The sequence below is a fragment of the Amblyomma maculatum genome, chromosome 5 (genome assembly GCF_055883805.1).
Source record: "Amblyomma maculatum isolate TAMU_Amacu chromosome 5, ASM5588380v1, whole genome shotgun sequence".
Classification (NCBI taxonomy): domain Eukaryota; kingdom Metazoa; phylum Arthropoda; class Arachnida; order Ixodida; family Ixodidae; genus Amblyomma; species Amblyomma maculatum.
The window spans coordinates 161,606,561-161,620,274 of NC_139348.1; the positions used below are offsets into that span (position 1 = coordinate 161,606,561).

At 45.5% G+C, this 13,714-nt stretch overlaps 1 protein-coding gene across 1 annotated transcript in view; it reads left to right on the forward strand.

The window, feature by feature from the left end:
- Positions 1-13,714, forward strand: part of Gga (ADP-ribosylation factor-binding protein Gga) — a 75,227-nt gene that overhangs the window by 47,543 nt on the left and 13,970 nt on the right. Inside the window, exons 11-15 of the mRNA XM_084604890.1 lie at positions 1,612-1,914; positions 2,231-2,339; positions 3,387-3,631; positions 6,991-7,154; positions 9,911-10,024. Coding sequence (XP_084461016.1) covers positions 1,612-1,914; positions 2,231-2,339; positions 3,387-3,631; positions 6,991-7,154; positions 9,911-10,024 — 935 coding nt within the window. The remainder of the gene's footprint in view (positions 1-1,611; positions 1,915-2,230; positions 2,340-3,386; positions 3,632-6,990; positions 7,155-9,910; positions 10,025-13,714) is intronic.

The window sequence follows — 13,714 nt, forward strand, 5'->3', positions numbered from 1 at the left end:
GTTTAGGGCAGGACTTTTCTGTGTCACTCAACTCTTGGAATTCACTGACATTTTTTCTGCATTTGATTCTGACGTGCAAGTCGACTGTGTTTTATTAGACTTTAAAAAAGCCTTTGATACCGTACCACACTCTCTCCTCCTTTTTAAACTTTTATACCTTGGTCTACCTCCCTCAGTTCTGAGACGGATTGAACAATACCTATCTGATCGTTTCAAGAAGGTTTTAATCAATGGCTCTGTATCTTACATATCACCTGTAACGTCTGGGATACCTCAAGGCTCAGTCTTGGGACCCCTACTATTTCTAATCTACATAAATGACATATGTACTAATATCACATCTCATGTCCGATTGTACGCTGACGATTGCGTTATATACGGAAGTGTATATTCATGCAGGCCAATGCTGCTAAGCTCCAAACAGATATTAATCGTATCACGCTATGGTGTCACAAATGGAATATGAAATTCAATTTTTCGAAATGTAATGACATCCGGTTCAGCAGAAAGCGCACAAATGTGGAGGCACTGTATTACTTGGGTACAGAAAATTTAGTTTTGGTTGATAACGTTAAATACCTTGGAATCATTTTTTCCTCTAACCTGACATGAAATAAACACGTAGAATATATAACTATGAAAGCTGGCCGTGCACTTAATTTCATCAAGCGCAATTTCAGGACTGCCCCTCACATCACGAGGGGCAGCCCTGAAATTTTGATGTTTTACTAATGTCCGCTCCATCGTAGAGTATGCCGTCGCAGTCTGGGATCCTAATTCCGTTACATTTATAAATAAATTAGAAGCTTTTCAAAATAGGGCTGCACGTTTCGTGGTGAATTCCTACTTGTATAATACTAGCATTACCGCACTGAAGAAAGCCCTTTCATGGCACCTTCTCGAAACACGTTATCTGTATCTAGGCTTACACTGTTGAAGCAAATAGCGTGGGGAGAGATCTCAGTTGATCGCGATGTTTATCTAAAACTGCCTACGTTTATCTCTGCCAGGAAAAACCACAGTTGCAAAATTCATGAAATAGCCTGCTGCACAACTGTATATCATGCGTCCTTTTTTTCCCACGAACAATAAAACAATGGAACAAACTATCAGAATGTGTAGTATCGGCGGCTGACGATACTTTTCCAGTTCCTCTCTTGCAGCACCTGCTTGCCTCAGTGTAAAGATTTGGTTCCTGCTTTTCTGCTTTAGTATGCTGCTGGCTAGTTTGGGTTGAGTCTGCTATGCCTATTTACCGTCTTCTCAGTTGACTGCTTCCTTCATTCCTTGACGACTTGCTATTCTGGCTGATTGCTTTGACTATTATGCTTCATTTTACATATCACTTTTGTATTCCTGCTTTTCAGCTTTTATTTCTTTTTTTAGCTTAGTATATTTCTGGCAAGTTGTCAGTGTTGGGTCCGTTTACTTGTTCACCTTATCCGAACTTTATTGTTTCACTTCTACGTTGAAATCTTACCGCTCTTGGTGATTGTCCTGATGACTTTGCCTTGTTTTTTACATGCCATTTTTTGTAATACCCCCCTGCTGTAATGCCCTCTGGGTGCAATGTAGGTAGATGAAAAAAATAAATGATCGTCGTTACCGCAGGCATAGGAGATCCGGGCCCTCCGACAGCAACCAGCAGTATGGCGGATTTGGGTTCCCTCTTCTCCCCGGGACTCACCCAGGGTGCTAGCGGAGGAGGGACTGCCCCATTCACGGCCTTTGGGGGCACCTCCCGGCAGCATCCGGGTTACTCCCCTTCTCACCAGGTGACACCACCACAGCTCTTAGCACCGAGCACAGCCAGCGGCCTGCTGTCATCTCCCCTGCGGCCGACTCCCTCGTACATCCAGCACGGTGGCCACCTTGGCAATAGCATCGGTGGCGGCAACAACACTGGTGCCACAGGTAGACTTGTTTAGCTGTGAGCAAAGCTGTTTGGGAAGTTTGGTGAATTTCTGGAGATTGTTGCCAATTAGCCCAACTTAATTATTTAAATTGTTTTGCATGCCTGTCATTGTTGCTGCCATCTAGTTCCTGTGCTGCTGCGAGTTCAGTAAGCTAGGTGTTCTTGAAGTAAGTTGGGGTACATCTCATGAGTGTTGCCTTGTTTCTGTGCAAGCGCGGCTGCTCCAGCAACTGGGACTGCAGTGTGTGGCTTCGTAAGCTACACTCTTCTGACGCTTGCGCACGCTAACTAATGCTAACCCAACCATGCGTACAGGCTCCCTGCTGGGAAAGTCTCGTGGCCTGGAGGAATTGGATGCTCTGGGCCAGTCTCTGATCAAGCAGGCCTTGCCGCAGAACCCAGGCTCCCAGGGTGACTTCCCCACGTGAGTGCCTCTCTTTGCAGCTTGCTCACGTGTCATGTGGGGCGGCCATTTCGGGAGCCCTGGGAACTAATAATCGCTCCTTCTGCACAACTGTGGGGCGGCATTGAGTTGGCGGAGAAAATATCTGAATGTACAGTGCCAGATTATCAGCAGAGCAATAAGAAGAGCCCCACCGTCAGTGTGACTAGTTCTCAAAAAAATCGTTCTAAAAAAAATTTGCAATCATCAGTTACTTTGTGCAAGAGAGCCATGTTGTTCAGTGAGCATACACTGTTGGATGCACCGTCCAGCTACTCGGGGCTTCAATGGCTTCCACAAACGCGCATTTTGGAGAAAGAAGGCATACCGTGCATTCAAGCACACGATATAATGTAAGACAATCTCGTACTCTGCGGCATGCACCTGTAACATTTAGTTCCCGCATGGAACAGGGGAATACCATCAAGCGACCAGCCACGCAGACTCCTGCGACTACACTACCTGTATTCGGGCTTACGCGCTTCTCGAGCTGCGCCGGCAGCCACGAGACGAAGTGATGTCACCACCTGTAGATGTCTTCGGGAAACAGTGGCCAACTACGACAGTACATAGTAACGTTCCAGGGAAGAAAGTGGGAGAGTGGAGCACAAAGGAAAAGCATGTTCTGCTTACTGGAATGTGTTCTATGCATGGAGCAGTTTCAGGTGGGTGGGGTGCTGGGCCTTACTTCGTTTCCCCACAGTGGCGTCTTGAGTTCATTTGGAGGGGAATTCCTGATAGGGCACTGCTGCAATGCTGTGCTTCCTGTGCATTCACGCTTACATATGGTCTTGTGACATCACACATACCGTAAACTAATCAGTGCCTGACTAATACCTGCCAATGATGGTAATTTGTGCCTGCTTTCTAGCCGGGCTTCTCTTATGCTATTAAGAATGATCATATTTAGAGAAGGCATTGCTTCTAAACAACATGCGTCACAATTGACCATTCACTGTAACGCTCGTGAGCATTGTGCACGACAGCAAACGGCGGTCATTGCACATGCTTGGCGATTTCTTCTCGCAGTACACCGCAGAAAATCCCCTTGAACCAGATGCCGCCGCGGCCACTGGTAGCAGCGGCCAGCTCCTGTAGTGTGCCTTCATCAACGGGGATCTCCTTGCACTCTGGGGGCATCGGTCCCAAGATGCTGCCCCTGGGGCCATCCATGCTGGCCCCAGTGGAGGGTGCCTACCTTGCAGGGTCCCCAGCCAAGAGTGTCGACGACCTTCTGAGTGGCCTGTTTGTGCCATTGGACCAGATACAGCCGGGTGAGGGACGTCTCTGAGAGGCTGTGAGGAAGAAGCCAGGCTGACTTCTTTTTCGTCATTACCACCAACACTATCATCATCATCATAATTTAATGGGCTGTAAGAGGCGGTAACAACAAGAAAAAGAAAAAGTGTAACAGGTTGAAGAAGTGGGTTGGAAAGAGATGAGTAATAGTTTTTTTACTTGGTGCAATGATTGATTAATGTCTGTTGAAATTTAGTCGGGTCATGCTGGTTTAGTAGACCTTGCTGTCGCGTCAGGTTCGGATAGGCAACCTTGAACGTTATCCTAGTGTCTACTGCAGATCGTCAAGAAAGGGAGACGGAGGTGGTTGCACATCCACAGTGCAAGGGAGGGATGCAAGAGGTATCTTCGTTCTGCAGTGACTATGAGAGAATCTTTCAAGATGCTCGAGATAAACAGTTGCAAGTTATCTCATCTGGCTGTTCTTTTTCATGTCCAAATGGTTTATAATTCGAAACAACACTTACATTCTTAATAAGTAACCAGTTGAGCCCAGATTTAGCCTTAATTTGATGCACAGAGGCTGTGAATCCTTCCTGATTCACTTTAAGCAAATATAGCGTCAACACTGAAGTGTTCTACATGCTAAGAAATTGTTACACATGCTTAGAAATTGTTGCCTTAACTGGTTTAACTTAGACTTACAATGAAAATTGAACCTACTGAGAACTGAATCGAGATTATATTTAACAAGTGATGTTTGTAGTTAATTCTAAAGTGAGGAATGTACAAGCTATCAGCGTATCTTGTGGAAACGAATGTTTTTGACGTTTTAATGATGTGGGGGCAGTTACGAAGTCAGGAAAAGTATTTTAGGAAATACACATGCATAAAATTCAACCTGTGTGGGAGAGATGATTTGCTCTGTACCTGATGGTTCTTTTCAGACTGTAGTAACTTAATGTTTATTGGCATTTTATGTGGTACCCCAGACAAAATTACAGTAGTAGGTGTGGGCGCATTATTTGCATTGGAAGGAACATTCAGTAGCGTGAAATTTTCACAGCTACTTTGGAAATCTTTTTGTATACGGTCTAACCTGCTTATAGCATAGCCACTTATAGGAAAATAGTGGTTATAACAAAGGGATTTCGATTTCCCGCTCCTATTTTTGCATTTGCAATTACATTTTGGGTCTGGTTTTAATGAAGTAAATAAACGTGCGTCAGCATATATAGCAAAGAGATTTCAAATCAAATGAAATATATAACCTGCAAACAGAGCATGTTTACGCATTTCAGGCAAATGTTAGGGCGGAAAAGAGGGCAAAACTCGGCTGGCGGCTACGTGCGCGGCGTCATCTACACTCTCGCGAAGCAACAGGTCGCTTCACTGCATCGCTTGGATCACCGCTCTCGTGTTGTGCAAATGGGTGGGTAGGTGGTGGGTGGGTGAGGACTACGGACAGATGGACATACATAAAATTTTGACTCACAAAAACGTTCTTTTCCTGGTGTAATGACCTCACCTCCTAAGCTGATCTCAATTTTTCTATTATTCTCAAAATAAGTGGGTTTATTATGTGAGTACAGTTGAACCTCAATATAACGAAGTCCTACTTGCAGCTGAAAATTTTGCTAAATCGTGAATTTCGTTACATTGAGGTTGCTAAGTTTTAGCTGCCGAAATGAAATAACAGGATTGTGGAAAACTGCTGGGAACTTGTAAATTATGAATTCAGGAAATAAGCAAGAAAATCTGCCAATAATAGCACTAACAAGGGCACCAGATGTTATTTTGTATATCAGGAGCACATAATGAGCGAACACGAACTCATAATTTTTTTCCACGTGCACAAAGAGCGAGCACTGTGCCTGCTACTTTAAGCCTCTGCCAGATGTCGCCACTGGTATCATCATCATCACTCAAATTTTGCAAACAGAGACAAGTCTCTCCGTTTGCCCCATCGCAGTGCAGTGTATTTCTTGGCAGTGCGCCAAGGTGCTGCGTAGTGAGAACATCACAGTAAGTGGGTCTGTTGGCATTAGCTCTAGTGATGGTATGATGGGGTGCAAGTGACCTTGAGAGGAGTGCCTGTGGCGTCTTGCTTGGCACGCTGCTCAAGCCTGGTTTTTGGTATGTTATCATGCAGCGATTGGGGTGGGCAGGTGCCGCCACCATAAAATCATTGGAATATGATAGCAGCAAGCGCCGTTTTTTTTTTAAGCGAACGGTGCTGAAAGCCGAGCAATGATCGTGGCTGACTGCCTGCTTTCTTTGATGATTGATGGCTGGGATAGATAACTCGCAAAAGAAAAAAAAACAAAAATTTTAATGCATATTGAATCCTCCCCTCCAACTCACGTGATTTTTCTTAAATATAAAAGTAAGTTCACTACGCGAGTAAATACGGTAATTCCAGCTGGCGCTTTGTGGTTCCGACAGGCCAGTGACGTCATGGCATGATGTGTCCTAAAGCTTCCGCACCGTTTTGTATGCATGCGATGGATGGCGCGGCAGTACGCCCCTGTCATCATTTTGTTTCGCTAGCGGATTCCAGACTGCCAGAAAAATTGGCACTTAAAAGGGCAGATTTCTAATGCGGTGTGTCAGGGCTGAAGTCGTATATGCATGCAATGCAGGAGGACTTTGTTAAATTTAAAGTGTGGCATAAATTTAGTTTGTTACATCGTGAAAAAAATGCGCAGTTTTCAATCGGGCAGAGATTTGGAAATAAAAAAGTTTATTACATCGCAAATTTTATTGCATTGAGGTTTGTTTTATAAAGTTTCGACTGTATATATATTTATGCCGACTGCATACAATCTTGTGTTTTATTTATGTATTTGTTCATACTGCAGGCCGTAAACTTGTCTCAAGCAGGAAGGGCACAAGACATGACAATGCAGAACATAGTAGAAGCTCACGAAAAGATGGAGATTGTAGCATTGTTACACAGACTGAATTCTCACCCTAGCACAATAACTAACAAAACTAAATAGGGGAGAACTGCACATAGAAGTCTACAAACAGCTTGGGAAAATTGTGCCAATTAACAGGAAGTGGAAAAAACATCACAGTATAAATGAATTTGAATACATGCAAAAAAGAGCATTGGAAAAGCTGCTTTATTTGGAATGGTTTATCTGAGAAAAATGCTTTGATCTCTTCTGCAAAGTTGTGGGACGTTAATACATCTACAGGGAGGAAAGTCCATTCGTTTATAGTATGCAGAAAAAAAAATTTATTATTTGATCGGAAATAGTCATTGGAAAAAATTGGTCACTTTAAAGCTGTGCTCTAAAACTAATAGGCAAGAAGGCATTAGAGTGAGGGGAAAATGAGAATTTGAGAGAAAGAAATGACATGGCTGACTTTGTCCGGGACAATGCAGGCTCGCAGCCTCCACTGAGCCTCCACGACCAGAACGGGGTGCGTGCGGTGGTGCACATTACACGCAACCGTCCCCAGGAGCACGTGTCGGTGCTCGTGGCATCCATCACAAGTCAGAGCAGTCTGCCTGTGCACCAGATTTCTTTCCAGGCTGCTGTTAACAAGGTGAGTCTGCCGCTTTGTCATGGTCCACTGTGCAGGCAGGGGTGCACCTGCTTGACCTTAGTTGTTTGACCTTCAGCTCACATAAAGGTTAAAAGGGAAACCACACTAACATCAATGTTGACCCACGACCGTGACCTTGGACACTTCTAGACCTACATTACATCAAAGAATCGCATGATTCATCCCGACTGCTGCTTGAAACACAAAGCCGTGACCTTGGACACTGACATTAAGGATGTCTTCTAGACCTACATTACGTTAAAGAATCGCATGATTCATCCCGACTGCTGCTTGAAACACAAAGGCTGCACAAAGAGTAGCAGATGAAGGGGGTGTCTTGTGCGGGGGCTGTTCTGTGTCTTGTGTCCTGTGCAGCTTCTGTTCAGTGGACCACCAATTGGCTGCCGCTGTTGCAGTGTGGGGAAGAGACGGTCAGTGAACGAATGCAGACTAAAGACATCTCAGCTGGAGCCATTTGGAAAGAAATGGGCGATGGTCTTGAGCACAAAAGAATAGCGAAAAAAAGTGATTTTTGAATTTTTTAAAATTTGGATTCCTCATGACTTGCTGTATCTATTACTGAAAATTCAGCACCAAAAAACGTGTTTTTAGTTTATTAAGTGGCATTAAAGGGCCAAAGTGAAGAAAAATACGCAGGAGCAATGCATGAAAAATCATCTGTTTTGCAACGTCCATGACGTATAAACTAACTGCCAGATCGTGGCCATCTTCGGCTTATTCAAAAGATGCTCCTTTCGACTTGCTTTCCTGCCAAGTTAAGCCAGTCCAAGCCGCCCAGCAAGCAAAATACAAGGCACGAGCTGAACGCAGTGTAGAGCTACATTATTGGTTCTCGCGTCTCACATGATAAATTCTCTGCATGTGATTGGAGTGCAGCCACCAAGATGGCGCCATTGTCAAAACATCAACCGCTGCTATGCCTCGCCAATTTCATACCGTGCACAAGTTTGGCAAAAAACGGGAAGAAACGCGCCCAAAAGTGTCGTAAACTGCCGCTGTCATCAGCGGTAACCATTGCGGATGCGCCTGGAACGCCGAGTGCTAGAAATCTGCCGATAAGTGTCACGAACTGCCGCCACCACCTGCGTTAACCACTGCGGACACACCTGGAATGCCAAAGTGCTTTACACCAGCCGAACACGACTTGGCTGGTGAGACGACCACTGTCATCACAGTTATCGACGCACCGGTTTCTGTCAATGAAAACCTTCGATCAAAATGGAGAAAAATCGACGCGCACTTTTTAACCAGTGAAGAATGGAAAGTTTTGACGAAGAGAGCCACGGAAGCAGCTACAGAGCTGGCATCTGTTTCGGTGACAGCATGGAAACTGAGCTTCTTGGGATGTTGCCTAGTGCGCCGAGCTCATCATCGACGGCATGCATGCTTGTAGATTTCCGCGCAGTGAACAGTTTGCTTGAGTGCGTTGGCTTCCGGGTGTATCGCCAGACAGTAAATATGACGAAAGATGAGTGCTAGTACGGACTGACTGCCGAGCTAAAAATGGAATGCTGCAACTGTGGGGAACGATGTACAGAATGGAGCTCTCCTTGGGTCTCAACGAAGTTGGCGGCAAACTGCAAGCCATTTGAAATAAATCTACTTGCGGCACATGCTGTTCAAAGCGCAGGGCTGGGTCCGGCGGCCCTGAACAATATTTTTGCAAATCTTGTAGTATCGCATAGAGGCCTCCACAGAAAGAGCCACTTGAAGGAATAATTGAATCCAGTCTCGACACGAGCATACAGCGAGACTTTGGGAGAGTGTGTGAAAGCAGTTAAGAAACTGTACCAGCAGTTTAACTTTGGAAACCCTGGGAACATTGCAGTTTGTTTCGATGGGACATGGCACACACGTGGGCATTCATCGCACATTTGAGTGGCCATAGTTATAAAACAGTTTTCTGGCTATGTGCTAAACTAGTTCTTTCCAATTTCTGCCTCGGCTGTGAGTGCGGACCAGAACTCAACAGCCAAGAGTATGCAGTGTGGAGAGCAAACCACATTTGCCAAAAGAACACAACCAGCAAATGAGGCCAAATGGAGGCTCCCTGATTCTGTTTCAGCACCCTCCCATCATGGCCTGAGATACACAACGACTCAATGCAATGGTGACAGCGGTCATACCTAGCGGTTCAAGAGGCCGAAGTGCATGGCTTTATTACAGTTGAGGAGGAGGATTGTGCAAACCACGTCCAGAAACTAATGGAGATGGCACTGCGAAATCTTGTTTCAAAGAATAAGTCAGACAGTGAGCGCATCGGCGGCAAGGGCCTACTCATTGCAGACCTTATTACGAAACTGTCCAGCAGTTGAGCTGATGGCAATGATAAGTACATTGGCAAGTTGTAGGGTGTTTCAGCCCATGACTGCCGTCTTACAGTAATAGCTACTGCTGCTTACACCTGTCTGCTTGACTGCTTGACTAGGGTGATTGCTTTACGCGGTACAAAGCCCAAGTTTCATGTCCGTGTAGCCATTTGACCTTCAGCCGACATCAAGGACAAACCTTCAAAGTGAAATTGCACTAGCATCATTGTTGACCCATGACTTTGACCATGAGCAGGAGACCCTGTGATTCCATTCAAGGATCAGAAGCTGAGCATGTAGTATCATGATGCTCACAATGTCACCTTTCACTTGCAGCATAATCACGAAGAGCTCTCCCTCTAGTACCTAGCATGTAATGAAGTTGAGCCACTGCTGACTGTTCCTCGACTATCTTTTCCTCTGCAGCCGACGATGCGAATCAAGATGCAGCCGCCGTCTGGGTCGGAGCTGCCACCGCACAACCCCATTCTGCCCGCTGCTGCCATTACGCAAGTCATGCTGATCGCCAACCCTGCAAAGGTGGGTGGAACCCCCTTATTGGACGGGCAGTGTCTTCACGCATTGTGACAGAACCTGCAGCATATCTGACGTCATTTTGCCCCATGGATCACTTGAGCCAGGGATCGATGGTGACACATAGCACGGCATGTTATGCCGGTCATTATCCTTGTTGATGACAGTGTGATGTGAGATGGTGTAGTGCCATTAATTTTCATCAGCTCTAGCCAGTGAGAGCAGCAGACCTTAGCCGTGGTGCAGTGCATGTAAGGACATTGCCAGTGAGACTGCTCCTGGTGTGTGGCTGTCATTTTGAAGTGGGAAGGAAAATGGCAGTACATAGCAAAGCCCACTTAATGTTCGTTTAGCGCTGTTTCCACCTCCTGATCTTTGCGCTGTGGAATGCTTGAGGACTGACGGTACTGCACCAAATGTAGCGGCATTCTTCTTTCTCCGGGAATTCCCGATCAGTGGATTTAGCAAATATATGTTTTAAACTTGATGCACTATAAGTACTTCGGCAGTACAGTGCAGTCTACTTATAACGCTACCAGATTTAGCGATATATCTCTTATAACGATCAAATTCTTATAATTTATCATTTTTTTTATTGCGATTTAAAAATAAACCACATATAACGATCGATTATCGGTGGTACATAGGATACGATGGTAGCTTTATCGCCACCTGGTAGGCGTTTACCATGGAAATTTGACTGAATGTTTAATAAAAAAAAAAATATTATGAAGACAGTGACGTGAAAACTTGACATAGCGGCGAAAACGGAAGGAAATGAGCGCTATCATCATCGCAATCGCAGCCTGTTGCCGCGCAAAAGGTGCGGCTGCGGCTGTATCGTTATCGCTCCACATTGACGGATGGCGTGATAGCTCTCGAGATGAAACTGTAGTTTCATAGGATTTCTCGCAGGCTTTCAAGGTTGGAAGCCTCGTGAAAAAATACGGGCATTCGCACTCTACGATTTTAATGATCATCAAGACTGGGGACGCTCTTCAGTTCATCTAGTCGCTAATCAGTTTCAGGCCCCCCAAAAAGGACTGCTGCCAGCTTACGGGCTACTGGAAGTGGTGCTCACAGCAGTTGTCAAGCTTCAGCTGCTGCTCAAGCGAGCCCGAATTTCCTACCTTTAAGTATGCTTAAGGGGGGACCCGGTCTTTGGAGCCGAAAATCGATCAGAAAATCGGATTTTCAATTTTCTCGTTTTCGCGATTCTGAGATCTTTCCGCAGCTATCTCCAAAGTTTCGTTGAAAAATGTCGCCTAATTTGCGCGTTACAGCATTCCAAAGACGAGAATTTGCGCGTGTGGCCCTTTAAACTGAGGTCAAATCACGCCGAATTTCGATCTCCCGCAGTTCGAGAAATATGCGATCCGCAGGCATAATCTTGGTGTCATTCGAAAGATCGCGATTCAGGCCATTCCTATATCTCTGTTGGTGACCGTGAGCGAGCCCACCAAAGCGGAAAACAAAGGAACAAAATCGCGTGAAACACGCCCTGCTATTGGACTCCCATCGCACGTGAGCAAAATGGCTAGCTTTGGTTGGCTAGCGGCGTCGACTGCTCGCGGTCCAGTGCCATTTTGAAAAGGTCTCTTCTATAGGCCTAGTCGGTCTAGCGTCTCTTCCTCATCGTAACCACAACGCGAAATGCGCAATATTAAGTTTCACGCTTCGTTATTAACCTAAAAAAAAAAGTAGCTAGAGAAGATAAACGTGCCGGGGACGCTGCATCGCTGCCTCTGGTTATCTGCAATCAATGATGAAGTGCCGACGCTCCGCGTCGAGTCTGCGATGGCCTGATAACGGCGTAGCATAGCCGGTCGTGCTCAGTGCGGCAGCGAGGAGCGGCACGATCTGCCGTTATAGAATCGTGATGGTGCAGATGAGCAAGTGCAGCTTTCAACGCCGGGATAGATCGCCCTGTGAGGCAGTGCCGCGACCAGCCACAGCGGCAGTCGCAAAGCAGCGTCCCGCAACACGCGGAATATAGAGAAGATTGCGCGGAATCCCAAATCTTGTCGAAATAAACTTTCTTCTGAATGCTACGCTGTGCAAGACGAGCAACGGTCGCTTATCATTGGTTGCAGGCTGACTGCGTTTACAGCATGAACATGAGAACTTGGCACCAACTTTTGCGAATGTCACAATACAAATGTACTCGTCTTGGTGGCGGCATCCGGACCTTAAGGGCAAATTATATCGATGGTAAATGATGCATTGACATCAGAAGCTAGTCAGAACCCACTTTAATGAGTTACTGTTAGGTTCGATGCTTCAAAAATTTATCAACACGTTTTTCATCAGTTTCTCAAAATCAAAATATTGAGGACAGTACATGTTAGGAGGTGCAATATCTCTGGTTCTACTTATGATATTGCTATAATTCCTTTTGCACCAAAAAGGTAAACTCATGTACAGTGCAAAAATATAAATTAATTTGTGTTATATAATAAGGAACGTTTTTAAAAATTGCATGTTTTCTGGAGTGTCAAGGTGGCTTTTTGGTCTCTGAACTTTGACAAGCTGTAACTTTGGTTAAAATGGAACCAGGACATTCATTCTTGATTTTTGCGTTCTCTGTGTGTTCTAAATTGATTTGATACGTCAGTTTTCATTATAACTCCTGTAGTTAACCAACTACAACCTCCAAACAAAGAACATAAAGTGCTCAATATCTTCATAACTAAATGGCTTATATAAAATTATTGTGCATATTTGAAATCAGCACGAAAAGCTGCATAAATGGTGCAACTTTCATCAAAATCTACCAGTATATAAAAAATATTGTCTTAAGGGGAGACGCGGGTCGAAAAACGGCGATTTTCAGTAAAAAAGTCACTTTTGTGATTTTGACTGTTTCAGCAACACTGATCCTTCCTCTTTAATATATAAAAAAATCAGAGCCGAAAACAGTCGCGAAATCATTTAAAAAGTCTGTTAAAGCACGCAAGGTGGCTAAAGAAGGGGCAGATACGACCCATATTCAAGCGCGTGACGCGTCAAATCGCGGCGTCGCACGCCACTGAAATTTTGCAAGGCGGCAGGCCTACGCTTTTTCTCCCTAAAGCTGGCTTTGCCGCTTCACAAACCCCCAGCAAGTAATAAAAAAAAAAAGTTTCGCCGCCCAAACCTAGCATTTTCACTGGCCATTTAAATCACGTGGTGCGATTTCGACCACGCCATTGGCTGTCAGTGTGGGAAGCGGCCATAGCTCGTCTGCTCTTCATGCGACGCGTAGCTCGCTGTCACGCTGGCCCGCTAGTTTTCTTTCGGCGTGTTTTCAAAATTTCATGCATCTTCGTGCTCGTCGCTGCGATAGAATCCGAGAAGAAACGTGACTTTCGGTGTCGAAAGTACCGATCAAACCACGCGTTCAAGGGAAGTCACCGGCAAAGTGAAACGGCGTGCAGTGGAGACGTCCGCGGAAGCTAGGCCTAACCTCGGCGGAGGCGACACTTTTGACAGCTCGAAGCCGGCTGGGCACTGAAGTTTCAGTGACAGCTTAGACGATTTCGTCAGTGCATTGGATAAGAAGATAAGGATCTTCGAGCGTTGAGGAGACCTAGTACGGCGAGTGCCTTTATCGGCGAGATCGGTGCCGCGAACGCACTGGCGAGCGAGCAGCATGTCGGGAGCGCGGACGCTGCTAACTTTCCGTTCGCGAGTTGGCCAAGAAGTGAAAAGGACTCT